Here is a 24,283-nt window from a genome sequence, read left to right as displayed (position 1 = left end):
GAGAGACATCTGGGACAGAACAATTATATGGAACAATAAAATGGGCCAGAGGAGAAGAGTTGGGTATATATAGAGGGCTTGGGTTAGATCACCTCTCTGTAACTGTGCACTGGTATTCACAGCAAATGAGGAAAACTGGCTGCTTATAAGCATATATGTGCATAGGCTGGCAGAGCTAATTTCCATTTCCATGGAGGCTGCTTAACACCATTCTTGTAATGTAAAACGCGTCAAGAGAAGTGGAATTTGATATAAATGATAACCAGGCCTCCTGTATCATGTTTAAACCCAGAAAGGCATTGCTGGTAAAGGTAATCATAAGCACATTGTTCCTTCAATGGCAGAAAATTCATTGTCAAAGTATGAGTATGCTTTTCAATAGTAAAAGAATATTTTAAAAGCTACCTTGTGTAGCTCAAAATATTTCACAGCACTAGGGGAGGAGGGAGACCAAGTCACACATGTCAAAACACCTTGAAAACATTTGGCAATGCTGGCAGAAGTAAGGTCTTACCTTAGAAGCAGTATGTATCCAGGTGTGCCACCTACTGACAAAGTATATGAAGTGATAACTGATATTACTAGAAAATACAGAAACATTTTTGGACACTCATTTCCTTTTTGACATGGTCCCACCACAGCTGAGGAACTTTGGGAAGGCGATTTCAAGGTTCCCACACAGCTGCAGTTAAAAAATACCTGGAAGACAGCAAGCAAATATGTACAGTAACCCAAACAGCAGAGAAGTGGATGTTCAGGAACTACACATCATGCTTTTCTGGGTAGCCAAGAGTTTAAATCCAAACTGGAAAATATTTTTTAAAAGGAAAAAACTTGTTCATTGAAGGAGACATTTATAAAGGAAGTATCTACTTTTGACAAACGTATTTAGTGGGTATTTAAAATAGTTTAGATAGCTAACAGCTAAAAACCAAACCAAAACAAACCTCCTAAATTATCTTCTTGGGATTTTTGCTGGGAACAGCAGTTAAGAAATTTTTAAATGTGGGTGGCAGATTGCTAAAAAAACCTGAGGAATTTAAGGCTGAAAAGGACATGCCCTACTCAATTTAATCCACTATGATAAAACTGGTTATATTAGGAAAACTACCGCATCACATATGGAAAGAGAGTTTGTCTTACCGTATGTTTCCCACTGCCATTGGAAGCCTGGCAGCCAGCAAGACAAGCAGAAATGTAGGTAACTCCATTTTCCCCACAGATGGGGTCCCAGTCGTTCTTGGAACACGCGCAGCCTGAGTTGCACTCTGAGTACAGGGCTTGCTCATAATCAGTCATTTGTTTAGCTCTGGGGAAAAAGAGAAATTGCAAAGATGTTTCTAGCAGATGTGGAAAAAATCACTATCAGATCATGGGTTATGCTCTCTGCCAGGCACACCTGGCAGACCTTCTGTCTGTGGTCCAGTAAGGTGTTGTCTCTTCACATCCATGCAGTAACGTAAATTCTTATTTGTTATAAAAAGGCTTTCACAATATCACACATACTGTGACATAGTAGCTACCTTATTAAGGGGACAGCTAATAATTTTTATTCATGCATTTTCACAGATTTTCTAAGATTTTAGTTATCAGAGGCTTGATGAAGTTTTAACAAAACTGGACAAAAAGGTTTGTTTATTCCAGTGGCAAAGAGTGAAGTGAGTTACTCAGGGAAACAGTCGCTGTAGAAGTTATTTAGGAAATTATCAGAATTGGATTAATCCAAACTGAAGATCTGATATGTTGCCTAACGGTTATCTATCAACTTCAGCCAGCTGCTGCTGAAATCACCAGTGGAGCAGCTCCTGGGGCTGCTGTGGAGTCAGTGCTGGAAACTCCTCTCCAAAAGTGAGCTTTAATGAGTAATAGCACGGGTAAAAGTGACCAGAAAGTATTATCCTCAGGTATGCCTTACAGTTAACATCATGTTTAATTCATGGTAATCAATGAATCCTTACATTTTGGGTTCAAAGGCTATTAAATGCCACAGGTTTTCAGCAGCACAGAGGCAAGCAACAATTAATTGTATCTCACTCTGAGATTCAATCTCATCCTACTGAGTTCTTCACATTTCCTGAAATCTCTAGGCTAAAAGGATGGTCCCATGGCAATAACAATTAAAAAGTAATCAGAAAAATAATCTGCACTTGTGGCATAAACCCCTCTGGGCTGAAGGCAACAATCACGAAAGGGTTCTGACACAATGCCCACTGGAATACATGGAGCAGCTTCCCTCGTTTTGAATCAAATTTCTGGGAAACATATTTAGGTCAGTCATTCTCTTTTCGACAATATATACTTTGTGGAATAAAATGAGGAAGGAGTTGGGTTTGCAATAATACTTTATGCTGAAGCCTGTCATTCTCAGCATACCCATGGTACGACACAGTCAGTCCAGCCACATCCGAGTTCTCACAGCCCATTGCAAATAATGAGAGGAGCAAAAGGTAACCAAAGAAAGATGATCCCAGGGAGAGTTTTGCAGCCCCTAAAACATTGATTCTGAATTTTTTCATGATCAGTCCTCCAGAGAATATGCCAAAGGCCACAGCAGGAATGTTGATGAGACCTGAAATCAAACAGTAAAATCTGCATTAATGAAAACCACGGCTCGGCCGACTATCCTCCTCAGCCACAAAACCAGCAGCAGCAATAAGATTAAACAACAAAATATGAAAGATGGGACATTTTATGCATCCAGACTTGGATTGTTCCTAAGAAGGTATTGGAACTGCTTGTCAAAACTTGCTCCCAGAGAAATATTTCTTTTCTAGTAGATTGTGTATAAGGTTTAAATAATGATCTTCCAATTTCTTAAACTAGGTAGTTTTCTCCACTGTTAGCTTGTCAATGGAGGGATTAATGTAGTGTTAATTCAAATACTTTTGGTGTTATTTCTCGCAAGATCCGCCCTGGGCACAGAGAAGTTACAGGGGTATTGTCCTGCTTAGGGCAGCCAAGACAGCCACAGTCCCACCACACAGTTTGAGACTTTGCTATAGACCTTACCTGTGTCCTTCACCCATACGACAACAGCACGAGCAACAGGGGCCATGCTCTGGGGCTGCCCCACGCCATTTTTCCATGGCAGCTCTTTTCCTTTTCCACTGACATGAGGAGCCTGAACTCTTCATTGCTGGAGGGCAAATTCAGTTTTACCTACAGTGTTATCAAATCTGGAGCAAGACCTGCTTTTTCTCTTTTGATTCAGCCATGAAACCAATAATCCCCTAGAGAAATCTTTAAGAGGGAGAAGAAGGCACTGATATGACATTGCCTCCATGCCCAGGAGAGTTAGAGAACTTCTCTCGGTTTGATTGTTGAAATGTCCCCTTAGGTGAATGTTGCAACAGCAGAAAGATAGATATAAACCCATGGATACTCTTGTACTAGGGTACAGGCAATCAAGTGAAAAAATATTGAAGGAAACATGTAAGACTGGATGATCATTATGATCATTAAGCCTTCTTTACCTGGACAGCTTTGCTTAGAGCAGTGTCCATATTGATAGACATGGACAACAGAACGAGAAAAATCTCATTCGCTACTTGCAAAAAAGATGTAAATAGAGACTACTGTAAACGATACCGCTAGGACAAGCAAGGTGTCATTTTCTGGATTTTCTTGAACTTAAAATGATCTTCCCAGCTTCACCAGCTGGTTCCAGCACATCAAATTTCCCCTTGTGTAGGGCTCTGTATGTGATCTGCAGCTTTTAATTCATGCTGACACCTAATGGTGCTGAGTACCAAAGCATAGATCCACTAGCAGATGAAGTTTCAGAAGTTTGTTCCGGGGACTGGAGGTATTACAACATGATCTCAAATGACTTGGTATAAAACACCAGCCTATGACATTAGAGTCTAATCTGCCTACTGAGACCTGTTTTGAGCCAGTGTTTGATCCACCTGGACACATGTTGAAAAATAGCTGTTAGAAGAGATGTATGTTTGATGTTAGAAAAAGCCTAATTGCATTTGGCAAACCCAGGAGTCAGTATCTTGACTGACTGCATGAGACCAGTTCTGTTACTGATGAGGTTCAGGAAGCTTCACTAGGGTGGCACTTTTCACTGTGCACATACATAAAAATTGTACTTCAGGGGATTTAGAAGCAGCATCTGAAATGTAGCATATGTAAATTAAGAGTCACCATATAACAAGTTTCCTTTTTGCATGTAAAACAGGAATGGGATTGGAACTGGGAGCTGTGTGATGCGCTGGAGAGTACCCACACTCTGCCTGCCCATTCCTATACTGCCCTGCTCATTGCAGGGGTTTGGACTACATGACCTTTGAAGGTCCCTTCCAACCCAAACTGTTCTATGATTTTATGTATCGCTTTTGTTCATGCCTTTGTCTCACAGCCTTACAGATAACTTCATTGCTTGACACTGGTGTAAGGGTTGGGAAGTGAGGGGAAGTGTGTATATTTAGGGAAAATCATACAGGCACAGGAGCCATTTGCACATTCCTTGGGTTGTGACTGCTGAAAAATACCCTCTTACGACCTCCACTGATTTTTTTACTAGGGCTTCAAATTTCTCTGTCAATTCTGCTATTTATCAGCAAGATTGTTCTAGAAATTGTCAAAAAAAAAAAAAAAAGAAAAGAAGAAGAAATAGGAAAAGAGGTAGGGAATGGGAAATACACATTGTTAGTTCTAGTCAGCCCCAGCTTTCTCAGCAAGGGTGGATTTGGGGAGAAAGAGAACGATTCAGCCAGGATCCTTCCCTAGCCAAGCCATCTCACATCTTCTATTGGATATAGTCCTTATTCTTTCTGAATCAGATGGATCTTAACCCTCACTCAATTTGCACATACCTGAAAGTTTAGCTCCAGAAAATCTTTAAATACAATGAGAAGCACTATGCTGAATGTAGGAATTGTTTTCTGGATTTTCTCTGGCCATTGACTATGCTTGAAGATTTCTCCTTGCTTTGAGGAGTTTTGTGCCAGGAAATTCCAGCTTTTGTCTTTAAGGAATTACAGAGCACAAAGGATCCATACAGCTTTTCTGCACATATATACTAGTTGCCGTGCAACTAATGCTTCTCTAAATCAAGGCAATTCCCTCTGTATTGGACAGATGTAAACCTCTTTGCTGTCTAATGCTATTGAATCCCTGGACCTCAGGAACTGAGCCCAAGTCTGTATGCAGGTTAAGCAACTAAGCAGTCAAGTTCACCATCCTGAAGACATCTACAAAAGTGGCCACATTGGTACCAAAAGGCGGAAGCAGTCTCTATGGGAGAACCTGGGAGGCAAACCTCACAACAGAGAAAGGCTCTTAGGTAAAGTTAGGGCAGAAATGCCTACCAGCATCTCACTGAGATAATGTTTGGGTTTTAATGCATCCATTGTGTGATCACTGATACGACTTTGACTTCCTTTTATTTAACACCAACCTCCTCAAAAAGTAAGAAACCACTGGCAATACCACAGCTACTTTATGATCCGTCCTTTACCACTGAGCTGATCTTTAAAACTAATTATCTTTTCAATTATTCTTTTGTGCTGTACACACATTATTTTTCAAATTTCCAGTAAGGTAGGAAATAAGGTATCAAATCATATAATCTTGCATGAATAAACTCAGAGCTAACTAGTGCTAAAGCAGAAATGAAATAACTTGTTTTCTATGCACTATTACTTAAAGCCAAACAAGGAAGGAGAAGAAATAAACATATCCCAAAATACACTCAAATTTTCTTACATATATGTATATGCCATTCCTAAAGTGTTCATTTTTAAGACACCAAGAAGCAGATATAGCATTACCTATAACAAAATTAGTTTTTGAAGACGTTTGTGCATACTGCTGTTCAATATACTTTGGCTTATATGTCACCATGCCAATTAAAGAATTGAACTGAATGATACTTGCGCACAAATACAGAATGTAAACTGGATTCCCAAAGAGGTTCTTCAGTGATGGCAAGAAGTCTGTGAAACAAAACAGCAGAAATTACAACCAGGCTGGAGAAAGAGCAACTGCTGTGAATATTGCTTTGCAACGTGTTTGCACCTTTCAAAGAAGGACTGCAGAATATTTCAGAGGAAATCCGTGAAGTTCCATGATGCTCCCAAGGGCTCCTCCGTTTCTGGATGGGGGAACAGCGGAGCAAAATACTAAGCCTCAATGTCCTGGAAGACATACCTTGTTCTATGTATTTTCTTTTGATCTGGTTTAATCCAATGATCCTTGATGAACCAGGACTGATTTGTTTTCTATGTGTCCTCAACATTTTTTAGCATAATCTTGGAGCAGAGAGTTCTCAGCACAGCTGACACTAAGCAAGTATGTACTGAGCTACAGATTCAAGCACTGAGGGAAAATACTTTTGGTAAAGTAGGGCCAAAGAAACACAATTATGCAAAACAGCTTGTATCTAAATCCAAATAGCTTCCTAAGTACTCTATCTAGTCTGTGACAATCTTTATTCTGATCAGAAATTGTATATGTATTTTTCTAATGAATGATCTTAAAGAAAAAGTTTTAGCAAAACCTCAGATTTATTTGACCCCCCCTTCTGCAACAGTCAATATCTGTGAATGAAAAGTTTTTTGCAGAGTTTCATGGTATTTGCTGCACCACTAATGTAATTTTACAAATCTCATCTGGAGAAATTCTCTATGCAAGAGCAGGTCCCACAATGAGCAATTAAAAGACTGTTTTTGTGCATACTAGTTAGGTGGAGAGTGACACCTGAAGGAAAATAGTAATTCTGAGGCCATTAAAATATGGCCTCAGAAAGTATAAGGTTTTAAAGTACAAATCTAGTGAGGGAAAGACTCAACAGTCACAAAATAAACTCTAGTTACTTGCCTTCTGCCATCTCAGCAATCTTCACTTGTTGCTGATAAGATTTTTGATGGTCCTTGTTATCCTCAGTGATGAACTCTGACTGCTCGGAAGAGGTACTGGAGTCCTTCCTGCCCTCTGGTTTCGGGAGGTGCTTGGGTAGGAACCAGAAAGGGATGCCAGCTAGAACGCTGATCATACCTGCTATTAAGTAGCCCAGCCACCAGGCTCCCACCCACTGCACATCCTTGTGAGTTATTGTTACACTGTCTAGAGAAAGACAAAAAAGGAAAAAACATATAAATGTTTTTTTGAGATTGTTTGCTGATACCCAGGGAAGTGATTTTGAAAGGACTTACTAAAGAGGAGTCCAGCCTCACCTTGCCAGGTTTAGCTGTGCTGTGTGTCTATCAGTGTTAAAGGAGCAACTGTGGGAAGGCAATAAGGACTTGCTGATTCCTGTGACACAGCAGTAGCTTTCCCCTGACACAATAATGTCCCCGGCTGTGACACTCATATGTCCCCAGAGAGGCTGCAAGGGTCTACATGAAGTAGTCCAGGTGGCCACACATTTGCTCCCAGCCAAGCTGTTCTGCACAAAAGTGCCAGAGAAAAATGGGGTGGAAGTTTTCTCACAAGGAGGGCAATCAGGAGTCCTGGTACCCATTGCAAGACTGCTTTTCTAGGCAATGACACTACTACAAAATGCACACAGAGCTCTCGCCAGGATCCTGAGCCTCAGTCCGGCCTCCTCCTGGTGACATGGTTTAGTGGTGGACTTGGCAGTCCAGGAGTAACGGTTGGACTTGATCTTTAAGGTCTTTTCCAACCCAGCTGACTTTATGATTCTATGGTTCTTGCTGTACCCCCAGAGACTCCTCACCAGGGCATCTCCTGGGGGGCACCAGCCACAGATCTGCTGGGACTGAGAAAGTGTCAGGCCTCCTACTTCCTCCACACACTTCTTGCTAGCCTTTTCTGTGTGGGGCATTGCATTGCTGTTATCCCTTTCTATTTCATTAAGTGCCTGCTCCATCTCTGCTAGCCCCTTAAGCCTGGAAGATAATTCGATAGTTCTTGGCCTAAAAGAAGGCATTTTGGAGCCTGACTGAATTTTTAAAACCAAAGTTTTCTGACTTACCCAGATCTACAAAGCCAATGTCAACATAAAGTTTGGCACACAGGGATCCTAGAAGAAAGCCAAATATTGGCCCTATAATTGCAACTGTCTGTATGCAGCCTGCAACAGAAAACAGGACTGTTACACACCTGGGTTAAAAAAGAGCACTAGGTCTTGCTGCACCTAACAGTGAAGTATGACGTGTCATGGCTAACAAGTGATAGTCTTAAAATACTGAGCCAACCTTTTGCTCTCTGATGCATTAGTTACATCAGTTTTTCAAGAAGAAAAAACCAACAATAAAATTTCCCCCACTACACTGACACTTCAACTTTTTTTGTTGTCATCCAATTAAGGAATGAAATTCAGCTCAAAGAAAAAAATAAGTCAGGGAACTTAATGGCCTAACTCATTAGCATCACCAATCTAGAATTGCTAGAAACAATTTAGCTGACTAGATTAAAGTAACCAGAAAGCAAATGACAGTTATTTAAGTTACTGATCACTTTAAGTGATGGTAGGCCCTGAACAGGCTGAAAAAAACCACTTTGCTTTGCTACTCAATATTAACGTGTTTCAGTACACCTTCATCCACACCTTCTGACTATTTTGAATTTTCAAAATTGATCTGGAGATCTGGGAAAATTTAATCTTTTACAAAGAGTACCTCAGTTTTTGCCTTTTGCCGAGCTGCAAACTTGTCAAGATAAGATGCTGATGGGGAAGGAGTTCTTGATAATATTTCACGCAAATGTGCAGAGGTCTTCAGGCAATGAACACAACAAAAAAACAGTAATACCAACTTTTTAAAGCCCCAGTATTTAAAGCCTTATTGTTTATAATCCTACTTGAAGCTGGGGGGAATGTTCTGAGTGCCTGCCAAAATGCTATTTTAAGTGCTTAAGAGTACATGTTTTTTATCACTTTCCAGAGAAATGAATGTGCACAGAGGCTCAGCAGTCCACCTCTAGAAGAATTAGGAAGATTAGGGTAACAGCAGGAGCCTTAAGGTCAAATTAGTTCCTCAAATTAAAATAATGGAATTGTGCTGGTACAGCTAAAGGGGAACGTGGTCCCTTGAGTGTACGAGACTGTTAAATAAACTTTTATATTGGAAATCATGTAAACAAAACAATCTGGGCAAGTTAATTCAGTAACACTCATTCCATTATTCAGAATGACTCAGGTTCCTCTGGCGAAAAATCCATTAGGAAAAAATGTATTTATTTTACCAATGTACAAGGCAGCATTTTCTTCAATGGTGTAGTCATCAATGTATGCAATTCCCAAAGGCTGAATAGGAGTTTCACCTATTCCACGCAAAAGATTTCCCAGTAAAACATAGATCCACATGGAAGAGCCTCCTTCTTTTTCACATCCTGGGTACATCAGAAGAGAGACAACATGATGTGGTTTTCTTAACAGTGTAACACTGAATGCACAGGACTTCTAAGATACTTCTAATGTGGGAAAAACAGTATGAAAACTGTGAAAAATGTTTTCTGAGGTGTATGGATGGCAACTTTAACCCAGTCAGCTTGAGGAAGACACACTTCTAGCTTGAACTGCTTCATTCAGATACTAGAAGTTGGCTAACTTTATAAATTTATCATCGCATCCCACTTTAGAAACCTTTTTCTCTTCTTTCTAACCAGAACTGGGATCTCCTAATGGAAATATTTGGGAAACATTGAAGATGATACGCTCCTTGCCCATGAGGAGCTCAAAGCACACAGAGGGTAGACAGCTTTGTGGTGTGCAAAAAGGGATCATGGGCAGGGAGAGAAACAAAAAGTGGGATTTGCAGGTTGGGAGACCCAAGCAGCTCTTTCCAGCAGTCTGAGGATCTAAAGGCATATTTCCTGGCAGAGGGAAAACAGTGACTTTCCAAGGTCGCCATGGGAGATTGGTGTTTCTGCAAGCCACAAAGATGCAGAAAATTGCTGGAGGAGACAGCAAGGCTGGAGGAAAGGCTGCAGCCTGAAAAAAACCCAACTCTTGGCAGTGGTCAATGGCAGTTATATATTTATTTTTAATAATTTGCCTCAACCAGTAGATCTGGATTTTCTGTGGGAAAGATTCATCTTATTCCTTTTTCTTTTTTTGGTTCAAATAAACTATTGCATGAGAGTTTGTGAGCCGTTTGATACCTTCCAGTATGCTTATGATAATATTTGACACAGATCATTCTCACCTGTGTTTATTTTTGCTTGAGGTTTTTCCAAGGCAGGGAGCAGAGTTTGGCTTTTATCCTGCAGACATGGAGAGATGCTAACAGTCGAATTGATGGTGGAAGGGAATCTTTCGTACTCATATCTGTTTATAAACCAAAGTTGTTTTTTACTGTCCCAATTTATGAGAAAAAGCAAACAGATGCATTATTACAATGGAAGATAGGCACTTAAATGAAAATTTCATCTGCATCCTGTGTTCACAATGATGGTTTACAGGCAATAAATGGAACTCAGTTTATACTGTGTTAGTACACAAAAATTGTTCCTTTGGTTCTCTTTGTGTCACAGTGATGCATTTCAGTTTAACAGGCACTTTGGTCTACTATGATGAATGAATCTGTACTGAGATTACCAGACTGTGGGTGTATCCTCTGGCTTGTGTTTGAAACTCAGATTGTCTTCCTGAGTTTAGTCATCACTTCATCACTGAAGTCTCAACAATTCTTAAACTGTGTCAAAATGTGGCCAATCAAGATCAGAGACTAATAAACTGGTAATGTAATTACAGCTGAGCACATACATTAAATTATTTGCTGTATAGTAATTAGTCTTTTCACAAAAAAATGTTGCATAACCGCATCCACATACGCCTATTTCTATAGACATCTTTACAATCAGTGCCTAAATATTTTAGTGAGCTAACGTTCAATGTGCGTAGCTCAGCCAGAAAATACCAATCACTGCACTTACCGTCCCATGAAGAACTGGGGCATCGCAATTAGGAATGTTCCAGCTGACATAATTAAGCAGCCTGCTCCAATTATTCTTGGCCTGTGAAGCTTCGCTCCGAAGTAGCTTACAAGAATTATGATTAGGAGGTTCCCTTCGAGAGTACAAAAGGAAAACTTGTTGGTAGGAGATTCCCTAAAATAACAATTCCTAGTGAATGGTATAGGCAGTGATCTCAGGGGAGAGGACTGATTGCATGAGACTGGTGTTTCTCCCTCTTTCCAGGCTTTCTTACAAGAGTCCAATGCCTTTCATGATAAGAAAACCATAAACTTTTGGATAATCAGCTCGAAATGAGGAGGACTATGCCAGCTGAAAAGAACAGATAGCCAAGAAAACAGGAAAAGAGAGACTCAAACAGAACTTTATGCACTTAGGCTAGCATTTAATTCCTGTGAATACCAGAGTCCACTGTGCACCCATGAGATAAATTCAGTAAACTGAAATTGTAAGATACAATGTCATTCTGGAAACATTAGTGCAAGAAGGAAAGGGATGGACTGGACAATAACAAATTACAGTTAGAGGTTTGTACCCTTCCTCCTTAATAAATCAAGAAGGGCAAACACTGTTGGCGAGGTGGATTGACAAAAGGTGAGAGAAAGTCGGAATCTGTGCAGGTAAATTCCTATTTAACAGCCCAAATTTCTACTAGTGTTATTTGCCAGACACAGGCTTATCGCAGTATAAAATATTTATAACTATGTTGAACTATTGTTTGTATAAACAACCCTATCCTATCCAAGATAATCATATTGGCAGTCATGCTGATCTTTACTAGGTGAATCTTGCTCGGTTTTAATGGTTCAAGGAGATTCATACAGTTGTTTTTCATAACAAATATCATCACTCTTTTTTTTTCTGAAAATAAAAATATGTCGTACAGCACATACCAATTTCAAAACTGCCATCAATAACGCCAACCAAAGAAGAAGAGATATCAAATCTTCTTTCTATTTGTGTTATAGTACTTTTTAGGTAACTTCCTGACAGCGCTTTAGCAAAATAAACAAAAGACAATGCTCCAAGGAATACCTGTGAAAGAAATTGACAGTGATTAAAATCAGGCAGTACAGGAAGCTTTACTTTATGAACTATTTTTAAACAAGTTTTACAGTCCCAACTCTTCACGACTAACCACATCAATATTTCTCCTGCTTTTTAAGAATATTAGATTACTATTTTGTCCGGTTCTTATAAGCAATGGTGATACAAACTGAACTTGCTGACAGCCACTGCATATTTCAGGTAGATGTCAAAAGTACTGGTGCTTTGAAGGACAGACATATAACACCCACCTTGTATCTTTAAGGAGGTGTATCTTACACAATAACAATAAGGGTACATATTAAGTGGAGCTCAGTGGGGAGGTGGCATTTTCTGGCATTTTTTAATATAGGCTTTTGCAATCAGCTGGATTTTAGAGTCCTGTTCTGGTAAGCTGTTCCCACCAGGAGGAAGAAGTCACTGCCTCCTGTTACATGTGTCCATGAGTTGACCAATGACCTGCCAAGAAATTCTCTTCTAGGCTCATCCTTTCCCCACCAGATTTCTTGCAAGGTCTAATATGTACATTTTCCTTTGAGTGACCACTGCATTTTGCTGGGAGAGAACCTTCTCTCACCCTTTTATTTTGCAGAGGTGTTTTATGTGTTAGTCTGAATCAGGAGTGAGCTTTAGAAATGAAACTCCCCAATCCCTTCACTGTGCTTTGGTCATACTGCAAATATGCAGACTGAATCCCTTTTACACAGAACAAAACTGGAAGATGTGTTCCAGAAGGGCATTATGTTCACTTCAACTGTTAATGGCTCTTCAGCCTCTGGGACAAGACTAGAGCTGAAATTCATACAGTGGGAGTGCAAGGTCCTGCATAGCTATTGCCTAAATTTGCCACCACCAAATGCAGCCTTTCTGAGTTTATAAGCTCCAAAGATACTCAGTTGTGCAACTGGTCATGAAAATCACAACATTGCTTTTTTACCTTCAGACACGGATTGTATTGACTGAATATCTAGGGACACTTTTTGTAAAAAGCTAAAGAAAACAACCCCCTACCCTAAACCAGAAATTAAAAGACACTGTAGTACTTCATAGTAAGAGAGGCCTAGATCCTTGTTCTATTCCTTAGGCCTTCCCTCTGAGCAATCCTACTTTCCAGTAAGCAGGTGCTCTGAAGCGATGCACTCACCTCCAATGTAATACTCCTTACAACACCTCATTTGACAAGGCACATAAGCAATAACACTGGCAGCACTGTTGAAAGCAAATTTTTGTGTCAAGGTTCAAATGTATCTCTGTGTCACATTCAACAGATGATGTTAACTTTATCAAGTGCTGGTTATTCCTACTTCAGAAAGACTTGTGGGTAAATAAACAGTATCTGATTCTTATTTTTTCCAGTGAGGTTTCCCACAGAGCTCTCTAATATAAATATCACCATGATATTTTACATTTTCTGTGTGTTTATGACTTTGGATTTTAAATAACAATGTGAAAGCAAATATAAATTTTCACAGGAGAATCACATAGGTCAAACCAGAACTTCAACCACCTCAGTCTCTTTGGCACAAGTTTTCCTACTGAGTTTGCAGCTGTCCCAGGAGGGAGATGGAGACTCTACAGCTGTGGAAAATTGTTCTTCCTTTAGAGTTGGGACTGAAAGGAACACATGATTTCACATCATTATTTTTTGGTTTGCCAGTGATTATAACTGAATATTTCACCACATCTTTCTGGTTAATAAAGGAAATTTTAACATATAAGAAGGCTGATATCTGGGGACCCCATTTCTGGGCCTTTACAGGATTAGACAAAACCAAGGAGAATATTCAGGAATCAAAATATTTTTATAGCAGTCATCAGACTCAATTAATCCCACTGCACCCTCACTGCTTTGCATTATTTATAGACTTCAGGTCAACTGCTGCTGAAGTAATTCACTGTATTTGGAGCTGGATGAATATCAAAAGTAAGTATGTGTATGTGTGTGCGAGAGAGAGAAAAAACAAAATGAAGACTGTGCAAGATGAAAAGAACTGGGCAAGGTCGAAGACCCATTTTACATCAACTCAAGTCGTCTCACCTTACCATTCTCTGGTGATCTATTGAGACCTCACCCAAGAGAGTGTCAGCACTTTACAGCCTGGCTTTGGAAAGCAGGTAGAGACAACAGGCAAAGCATCATGTTGCCTCCTGTGCTGCAGCGTCCCATACAGGGAGGAATGCTCCTTCAAGGTGCAATGGTCCTGCTCAGGTAGGTACAGCTCCATTGCAAGCCTTAATGAAGAGAGCTTCCATTGGCTCAAGGAAGTACTTCTCATGGGTGAGATAAGTACAGACACCATGGTGATACTTCTGCAGATTTGTTTCAAAGACACCTCAAGGAGAATTCTTTCAAATCAGGAATATTATAATAATACTTTAATAACACAGTGCTCAAAACATGCAGACCATAATAAAAGTATTGTTTTTTAAAGCCCAGAAGACTACCATGTCTACAAGCTTAAAAAAGCAATCTGTATTAACAGCTGCCTGTGGTACCTGTCTGCCAATGCTCTGTTCATAAGGTCAGGAAAATAGGGTGGTGCAATGAGGAGGATATAATGACCTTTCAGGAAGATCCTTTGAAGACCTTACAACACACAAGCCTCAACCACTATGTTATATTTGAACATTGCCAAACGCTAGGCAAATGAAGATCTGAAGTAGACTTTCTTTGAGACTTAGAAAAATATTTAATAATTTCATAGTGACTCAGAAAGACATAATCAGAAGGGAAAAAGAGATAGTTCACAAAAAAAAAAAAAAAAAAAAAAAGAAAGAAAAAAAGAAGCTTTTTAAATCCCTACTGGAATAGTCAAAACCTCTTACTCTACCTTTATACCTCCACAATACGACTGTTTTTCCTTGAATGTGGAAGATTCAGATTTGAATGAAGATCGGTCAACAAGCAGGATTGTGTTTGAGAAAAGCTGAGTACTTTCTCTTGATGAAATCTCCATGATGATATCCCTTGCCTCTAAAGCAGAAAACATGGAGAACATTTTAAAAGGGCATCCTAATAGTTCAGCCTCAAAAGCTCATCATGTGACAGCAACACCCTGCTGTACTGTTTTCCCTACAACAGCAATTATCAAACTTTACAACAGAATCTGACAAGTGCACCGGATGTTTAATTATAGAAATTTGCAATTCACTTGCCTATAATAATGAAGATTAAATCACACTCAGCAAGCAGTCATCGTCTTTGTTCTCTAGCTATCATCGTCTTTGTTCTCTAGCTATCATCAATGTGATTTCATTGAACATTTAACCAAGCATTAGCAGCAGACTGAATGGGTCTTGTTAACATTTTAAACAACATTTCTTGGAGCCTCTATGTAAGTTCACATTTCTAGATGTGATGATGTCTGCAGAGATTTCTCAGACCTAATCTCTGAACTTCCTATATATCTGGGACATTGAGTAATTAGATCAAAGGAAATCTATCCCTGTTAATGAGGGACTTGAACTGGTTTAGGTTGAAACCTTAGCACTAATCGTCTGATGTTAGATAATGAGTTACACAAGAATAAAGGGGTTTAGTTCCCTTTACCATTTTACATAGAGCCTTAAGGCTCAGTAGGCAATTGTTACAGGAAAAATGTGAATTTTCTTCTTTGCAGGTAAATACAAAGAAGTAAAGAAAACCTAAATACTGTACTTTGAGAACAGAAGATATCAGTAATTCTTAAATCTCTACTTACATACTGCAGTACCTTGTTCTTAATTTCAATCTCTAAATCAGATCTGAAAATATTTATGAAATCAGCTTCTGTGTTCACTGTTAAGCAGCACTATGTTTTATAGAACTGCTGGCTGAAACTAGAAGTTCCTATTCTTTTATGTTTGCCTTCAGACAGATCTTACATAAGTAGAAAATATATATGTTTTCATGCATCTGTGTATATATACATATATGTACATGTGTTTTCATGGCTTCCCAAAGGTCTGCACAGTAGGTACTTGTGTTGCCAGAAATGTAAGTGAAAATAGCAGAAGTATATCTAGATCCTAAGATTTGCTCATGTGAATACTTGCCCAGGTTCTGTTCATATATAGACAAGGCAAAAAGACCGTGGCCATGGTATGAACATTTTGACTGAGGTCTCTCCATCACATCAGATAGGTAAGAGCTACTGACTACACATAAGAAATATCTGCATTTGGCACTGCCCTGACAGGGACTCTAATGTATTTCCTTGTCAACACTAATGAGTATATAGATTTGGGGGAAGGAGGGATGGAGGGAAAGCAAACTCAATAAAAAATAAGAATTATTTCTGCTTGCTACAGAAAACTTATCACGGATTCCTACTCTGCTTCTGACTAACTTCCAGTCTTGGGAAAATCACATCTTCTCTCTGTGCCCCATTTCTGAGCTTGCTTAATGGTGAATAACAGCATGTACCTCACAGCACTCATGTAAGGAAATTAATTCAGACTTTTGAGCATGGGCATGACGCTCATCTAAGGCATGCTGCCATGTAAGCACATCAACTAAATAGCCTTTAATTTAAGGTCTGGTATGCTCTGCATATTGCTACTACAGCAATCTTGGTATGAAAAAAAAAGAATTGAAGAAGGTAAATATCTGAAACACAGAACTGATAACCACACAAGTTTTACCAGTTTTAATATATCCCAAATTGTTCCTATTGCATAACTTCAAGGAGGTCAGTAGTTTTCAAGCCCAGAGCAACCTACAACCATATACATCAGAGCAACAGTTCTGTTGCCATGACAATGTCTCTGAGGGAAACAGTTAACACAAGCTAGAGAGCAGAGCAGTGTGCTCTGTGGTACCACAGCCCACTGCAATCTGTTTAATCTTTCGTTTTTCTTGCAACCAGCACAAATAAGAGTGTTTCACTCTAATCACAAACCTGCCTTATGCCACTCAAATACTTATGGTACCGCTGTTGTTCTACTGGGAGTATTTGTAATATGCTGCCAACTGCATTAGGAGGTCAGAAATAGCTTTTGCTTTATTCAAGCAGATATCTGGCTGGCAAGAATGGTCTCTTCCTGACTTGGGTATAGTGACAGTCTTAGGTTTTTGCTGTATCTTGGATAACATTTTTCACCAGTGCCATGAAACGTGAAGACAGATAACCTGTGTCAGCTTTTCCTTCCCAGATGTGGCAGGAATGCCAGCAAAACATAATCATAGAATTGTCTAAGTTGGAAAAGAGCTTTAAGATCGAGTCTAACCGTTAACCTAGCACTGCCAAGCCCACCATTAAACCATGTCACTAAGTGACACATCTACACGTGGCACTCAAACACTTCCCTGGACAGCCTGTTCCAATGTTCAATCACCCTTTTGGTGAAGAATTTTTTCCTAATATCCAACCTAAACCTCACCTGGTGCAACTTGGGGCCATCTCCTCTTGTTCTAGTCCCCCCCAAGCCTTCTCTTCTCCAGACTAAACAACCCCAGTTCCCAGTTCCTCATTAGACTTGTGCTCCAGACTCTTCACCACCTTCACTGACCTTCTCTGGAGCAGCTCCAGCACCTCAATGTCTTTCTTGTAGTGAGGGGCCCAGAATGGAACACAGTGTTTGAATTGTAGGCTCCCCAGTGCCCAGTAGAGGGGGATGATTACTGCCCTGGACCTGCTGGCTATGCTATTGCGGATGCAGACGAGGATGCCCTTGGCCTTTTTGGCTGTCTTAGCACCAGCTGGCTTAATAGTCAGTTGGGTGTTGACCAGCATCCCCAGGTCTTTTTCTGCAGACTTATTGAGGGTGCAGTAGCATCTGCTAGTCAGGATCACTGATAAAGATATTAAGCAGAAGTAGCCCCAGCACTGAGTCTTGTGGAACTTCTGACCAACCACCAACTGCATTTAACTCCATTCACCACAACTCTTTGGGTCTGACCATCAAGCCAGTGAACAGTACACCTGCCTAAGCCGTAAGCAGCCAGTTTCTCCAGGAGAATGCTATGGGATATGATATCATGTCAAAGGCTTTACAAAAGGCTAGGTAGACAACATCCACAGCCTTTCCCTCATCCATTACGCAGGTCAACTTGTCACAGAAGGAGATCAGGTTGGTCAAGCAGGACTTGCATTTCATAAACCAGTGCTGACAAGGCCTGGTCACCTCTTTGTCCTGTATGTGCTGTGTGATGGCACTCAAGGTCATGTGCTGCATAACCTTACTTGGCACTGAGGTCAGACTGAAGTGGTCTGAAGGTCCCTGAATCTTCCTCCTGGACCTCCTCATAGATGGGTGTCACATTTGTTAACTTGCAGTTACTGGGGTCCTCCCTGGTTAGCCAGGGCTGCTGATAAATGATGGAAAGTGGCTCAGTGAGCACTTCTGCCAGCTCCTTCAGTACCCTTGGGTGGATCCCATTTGGCCCCATGCACCTGTGTGTGTTTAAGCAGTATAAGAGCTTACTAACCATTTCCCCTTGGAATATGGGGGCTTTATTGTGCTTCCCATCTCTATCTTCCAGCTCAGGGTCACAGAGCCCAGAGAACAGCTCAGCCCCAGACTGAGTCAAAGAAGGTATTAAATACCTCTGCCTTTTCCTCATCACTTCCAATAAAGATGGAGATTTTCCTTAACCCTCCTTTTGTTGCTGATGTATTTACAGGAACAGTTTTTATTGTCTTTTACAGCAGTAGCCAGATTAATTTCTAGCTGTGTTTTGGCCCTTCTGATTTTCTCTCTGCATAATCTCAGAACATCCTCGTAGTCCTCCTGAGTTGCCCACCACTTTTTCTGAAGGTCATAAACTCTTTTCTTTTTCTCTGAGTTGCAGCCAAAGGTCGCTTTTCAGCCAGACCAGTCTTCTTCCCTGCTGGCTTGTCCTTCAGCATATGTGGACTGCCTGCTCCTGTGTCTTTAAGATTTCGTTCTTGAAGAATGTCCAGCCTTCTTGGACTCCTTTGCCTTTCAGGTCTGCCTCCTAAGGGACTCTGTCAACCAGTTTCCTAAGCAGGCCAAAGTTTGCCCTCTGGTAGTCTAAAGTTGCAGTTCTGTTATACTCCCTTCTTACTTCTTTGGGAATTGAAAACTCTATCATTTCATTATAGCCATACCCAAGAAGGCCTCCAACCATCACATCAGTCACAAGTTCTTCTCTGATCACAAACAGCAGATCCAGCAGGGTGCCCTCCCTAGTTGGCTCACTGACTGACTGTGTCAAGAAGTTACCTCCACAGACCCCAGGAACCTCCTAGACTGTTTCCTCTCTAATATATTCTATTTCCAGAAGACACCTGGAAAGCTGAAGTCCCCTACAAGAATAAAGGAGGGACTATTGTTGAGACTACTCCCAGCTGCCTATGGGATATTTCATCTGCCTCTTCATCCTGGTTAGGTGGTCTGTAACAGACTCCCACCATGATATCTGCCTTGCTGGCCCTCTCTCTGATTCTTACTCATAAACACTCAATCCTATCACCATCATTAAGCTCTAGACAAATCAAAATATTCCCTAACATACAGAGTTCCTCCATTGCCTCTCCTTCCTTGCTTATCCCTTCTGAAGAGCTGATAGCCAACCACTGCAGCACTCCAGCTGTGCTTCATCACACCTATTATGGGTAAGTGCAGGCAGGTCACACTCTGCCTGAAGGACAGCTGCTGGCCATACTCACACTTTCTCCCTGCCTGTCACCAGGGCTCACATCTGGGGCTCCAACCTATACTTGGATTCCTGGCTTTAGCTGGCCAGGGTGTGGGAGCCCTCTGTGCTGGGTCTGCTTTCTATCTGATTGAAAGCACACCTGATAAGCCACCTGTGATACAGCTTGGGTGGCAGAAGCACTCATCCTGCCAGGGGCTGGTATGTGGGGCTGTGCCTGATGGTCAGGTCCAAGGATGAATCTGTCCCTGAGCATGCACAGAACAGGCTGAGACACTGTCAGGCAGTTACCACTCGTTCAAACTCTAGGCAATGAAAAGAAAGTCCTTCCGCAGTGGAAAATCCTTTACTTTGCAGTAAGCCTCCTTAGACATTCCTTTATTGTGTGTCAGCCCAGAGGTGTAGGAGCTGCAGTTGCTAGAAAATGTGAACAAGGAGACTGGCACAGAGACTGCTTATTCATGAACCCATGTAAAGCACATCCACTCTGAAAGGTGACTCAACAAAGAGAAGAAGAAAAGCCAATCTTACCTGGCAGCAGAAATTCCCAGAGATGGTTCCTACCAATGTTCGTAGGTAAGCTCCCTCTATTGCCTGTGCATACTCATACGTGCTTGCATGGACTCTGGTCTAAGCTTAGAAGCAGGAAAAATTGCAGGGGAAAAACACCTCTTAGAAAGCACCCTGTCTAAGGATGGTACATCTTATACTGGCGGTGGAGAAAGGAAAATGCATAAGGGTGGGAGAACTTGTTTCGTCTCTTTTCTTGCCTGAGCATTTGGTATTTGTCTCCCGCCCTCATCCTTCCCCCCACCTCCTCAATGTTTTCTTCCTTTCTCCCCTCCTATCAACGCCAGGACAGTGCAGACACAGGCAAATCAAAGATGCTGGGTATCCTAGCTGGAAATCCTGAAGAGCATCTAAACCCTTCCAGAGATATTTATCTTTGTAAGTTGCTGTTTGATGGGACACGTGACATAGCTTTGTGGAGAGGAAAGAAAAAAAAAAAACCACAATCCTGATCTCCTTAATTGCTCATTCCCAGGAAACAAAAGACTTCCAGGGGAAATGAACCAGAAAAAAAAAAAAAGAAAAAGGGGGGGTGGGGGAGGAGGAGACGGTGGTGTGCATGGGAGAAGGTAGGGAAGGTAGGACGTAGGGTGATTCACAAAGATTTCGCATTCAGACCCTGTTCCTTCCTGGTATGTCCAGTATGCCCTGCCCCTCAAAAGCCTCAAAGCAAAGTCCCTATCAAGACAATATAAAACCAGAACGAAAAGACCCATTAAAGGAGAGGACAGAACTACATGGGAGAGTAGGACAAGTCCTTTGCCACAACAAAGGGAATATTTTGCAGACTTCATTCCCACCCTGAGTTTTTCCTGTCACAATGTCACAAATGAAACCACGTTTACCTGCAAGCTTGTGTAAAGGTGAAGAATGTTGCTAGTTCCCAGTGTAGTTGCGTGAACTGAGAGAGGCTATAAATCTTTATATATATATATATATGTATGTCTTCTGCTAACCTTTAAACTTTATACGAACAGAGAAGGTATTAAAACTCTAAATTCTTCTTCCTTTCCCTTCTTTCTCTCTCCCTCCCTTTGCAGAAGGGTATGGTCCCATGGCAGCTAAAACCTCACTGACACTCAAAACGGTGCTATACCAAACACAGCACCTTGGACCGGGCTTCTACTTTCCTACATTTAATACTAATTAGTCATTATATTTCCTTTTGGGGCTCTTAATGCAGCTGGAATTTTATTATACTGCATGTAATTCACATTTTGTACTTTAATGTATCTTACATTCTTAGGTTTGGAAATTTGGAAATCTCTTTTTCCTTTTTCTTGGAGATAACAAGGAGCCTAATATTCCACAGGAATTAGTGATTAAGAGAATTAGTGATTATGAGTTCTTTCTTAGAACAGTTTCCAAACTGTTTCCTTCAGTTATTAGGAAAATTGAGTTTACACAATACAGGATCTGTACTAGCTGTGCCTGACCTTTAATCTTTTTTGCTGACCTTGTCTCCTTCAATGATTTCTGACACCGGTTATTATGCCACTGGTAGCCTTCACCACATTGTCCCTTAATACAGGTGAGACTCATGTTCAGAATCATAAACTCTTTATATAAATGCCTTTTGCGTAAACTTCTAAGACCCCATTATGCTACAAATCATATTGATGAACACCAGGGCAAGGTTTTCTGCCCTTGCAGAATGATTTTATGCAGTTTAAGATGAAGCAATGCTTTGAAGAATGAGGCCCCCAAGATTTAGTGCAAAGTTATCATCTTTCCTGTATTTCTGCTTCATTGTAAAACCTCAGCATCAGCTTTCTATCACAGTTGGGCTTTTACTGGAATTTCTTTATAGAGTTTTCTCTAACTTCTTTAGAGGTATAGATAATATCGTAACTGGAGCTTTATAAAAACCACCCTGGAGGAGGTATTTTCCATTATGCAGAGTTTTCTTATACCTTCCAGAAAAGCATCTTTATGAGCTAATTATAGCAGTTCCTCAGAAATGGTCTTATTTATGTCCTCTACAGTACTTTTCCAGATGCTCAGAGTAAATGAATACAAGATCCTCACTAAATCTCAGTGAGTTCATCTGACAGAGAAGAAAGTCTCATCCAGGTAGGAATTTATTAGTTTTCCAGGCCCCCAGGCCACGGATATCACATGGAAAGGAAATGCAGTACATCACCTTCTACAATTTACTTACAAGAACTGAAACAGGGGAAACAAATCACTACCAATTCCAATAGAGGACATGACGCTTCCTGTGTGTCACTTTTCAGTGCCTCCCACAGCAGAGCACTTCCCAAGTACAGCAGCAGAAAATTCAATAGAAGCTTACTAGACAGTCGATCAAAAAAGAAAGGTTTTACTTTCCCATAGTCCTAAAAGAAATTGCTTACTTATATATACTTATTCTGTAATTGAAACAAAGCCTTTAAAACAGCTACAGGACAAAGAATCAGACTAAAGCTTGTTCCTTGAGGTCTTTTTTCTTTTCATTCCTACTTGGTATGAATTACAGGAAATTAGAAGCTAGACCACCTTGATTTCTAAAGCACAGCGTTAAATTACTTACAATTGCAAAGCCTAGTCTAGCCATAGTGAATGGCTGTGACAACAGTAATCTTGATTCATAGACATATCAATACACTAACAACACAGCAGGTTTGTAGGTCAGTCTTTAAACTATCCAACAACAGATCTCTGAGGCACAGCTCCAGGGAACCAGCTGCTTCTTTTTCAAGCACATTTCATGAGCAAATGCTAACCTTGTAAAGTCTTAAATCTCCCCACCACCCCCACGTTCAGAAGCATGAACTCTTCCTTTGTAAAAGACATTCTTTAAAAATATATTCCAACAGACTTATTTAAATCATAAGGGCTTGCTTGTAAAGATAAACTTTACAGTGAAATCTGAAAACACACCTAACAGCTGCAAAGAAACATTTTTATCTGATTGATAGAAGAACAATGTTGACTTTAAAAAAAAAAAGAAAAACGAAATGTATAAGTGGGTTTTTGAACACCACAGAACCTTAAAATCTGAACTTCTACATGATTTCTATGTCTGGCAAGAGAACACATTCCCAAATACTGTGTTGCAAAGCAAAGCTACGTACAAACTCTTGGTAGAATTAGTCCTCAGCTACTCAGACTGACACCTGGTCAAATGCTCCTTTATTATTTCATTTATGACAGCACATGAATACTCCAAACCTGAACCACTCTACTGTGCCTGGAACAACTCACAGAGAAGGAGGGCCAGCCATGGCAGCAACGGCTTGTGGCCAAGACTTCTCCTATGGCAATGATCTCCTAACCCCCTGGAGAGGAGCTAAGATGAATCAGACAAGACTGAGAATCAACTAAAGTGTAAGTAATACTCAGATTTGAAGGAAAGGGATTGAACTGTTCATGTTTGCTCAAGGTCATGCAGGAAGTTTGTGCAGAGCTCAGGAAAAACTCAAACAGATCCAGATCTCTTGCATTCTTGTCCAGAGAGCAGGAAGCTCAAGGAATTACATCACTGTTGAGTCTGGAAATGAAGCTGCCAGAATAAAGGGAACTTAGAAAGCATGATGGCTTGGGAGCACCTTCTCTGTCAGAGAAACATCTCCATGTACTTAAATTTCAGTATGATTTAACAATTGATAAAAATCTTATTTCTGCTAGCTGTGGTTCTTAGGCAAATCTGTAGTTCACAATGACAAGCAGATACAGCGAAGACATTTACAGTCCACTAATGAAGCAATCCAGTTTCACTGCCTATATAATTTTAATTGCTTTAGCTATGCTACTTTATTTAAGTGGATTCAATGTTTTAATTTTCCTCTTCTTTTTGTTGCTGGTCCTAAGAACATACTTGGTAAAAACACAAATGAGTAGGAAACCTTCTGCGAGAACAAACCTTGTATACCCATTCCACATCAAAGAACCAGAGACAAAGTGTTTACTTCAGCTGTTAGTAGCTCTCAGGGACTGCTGTGAAAATTTCAGGCCTAAGAAGGGGAATGAATGAGAGATCCAGTAACATGACATAACTCTTCAGGGCAGGAAGCATTTGTACCCACTGGAGCTTTGGGGAGAATTTTAATTTACAAGAATGTAATAAGAGAAACAAACTGGAATTTCTCCAGCCACTAGAGATTAATATTGTTAATCTTAACAAAATCCCATGGCACTTACTGTAATGCAGATAAGTTCTTTGAAGCAGGTTTAAAC

At 40.5% G+C, this 24,283-nt stretch overlaps 1 protein-coding gene across 2 annotated transcripts in view; it reads right to left on the bottom strand.

Annotated features, from left to right (window-relative positions):
- Window positions 1-23,982, bottom strand: part of SLCO1C1 (solute carrier organic anion transporter family member 1C1) — a 30,297-nt gene extending 6,315 nt beyond the window's left edge. The window contains exons 1-12 of one of the 2 annotated variants that reach the window (XM_065683615.1): window positions 23,970-23,982; window positions 14,766-14,908; window positions 11,781-11,922; window positions 10,849-10,981; window positions 10,119-10,240; window positions 9,157-9,303; window positions 7,946-8,044; window positions 6,829-7,074; window positions 5,781-5,945; window positions 2,374-2,569; window positions 1,144-1,309; window positions 515-699 (exon numbers count right to left, since the gene is read on the bottom strand). In XM_065683615.1, the coding sequence (XP_065539687.1) occupies window positions 515-699; window positions 1,144-1,309; window positions 2,374-2,569; window positions 5,781-5,945; window positions 6,829-7,074; window positions 7,946-8,044; window positions 9,157-9,303; window positions 10,119-10,240; window positions 10,849-10,981; window positions 11,781-11,922; window positions 14,766-14,908; window positions 23,970-23,982 (1,757 nt within the window). Of the gene's footprint in view, window positions 1-514; window positions 700-1,143; window positions 1,310-2,373; window positions 2,570-5,780; window positions 5,946-6,828; window positions 7,075-7,945; window positions 8,045-9,156; window positions 9,304-10,118; window positions 10,241-10,848; window positions 10,982-11,780; window positions 11,923-14,765; window positions 14,909-23,969 lie in introns of those variants that run through there. The other variant, XM_065683623.1, reaches the window with a different exon arrangement.
- Between the last annotated feature and the right edge of the window lie 301 nt (window positions 23,983-24,283).

Source organism: Lathamus discolor, chromosome 1 (assembly GCF_037157495.1).
Source record: "Lathamus discolor isolate bLatDis1 chromosome 1, bLatDis1.hap1, whole genome shotgun sequence".
NCBI classification, from domain to species: Eukaryota; Metazoa; Chordata; class Aves; order Psittaciformes; family Psittacidae; genus Lathamus; species Lathamus discolor.
This window is presented reverse-complemented; position numbering and strand designations above follow the sequence as displayed.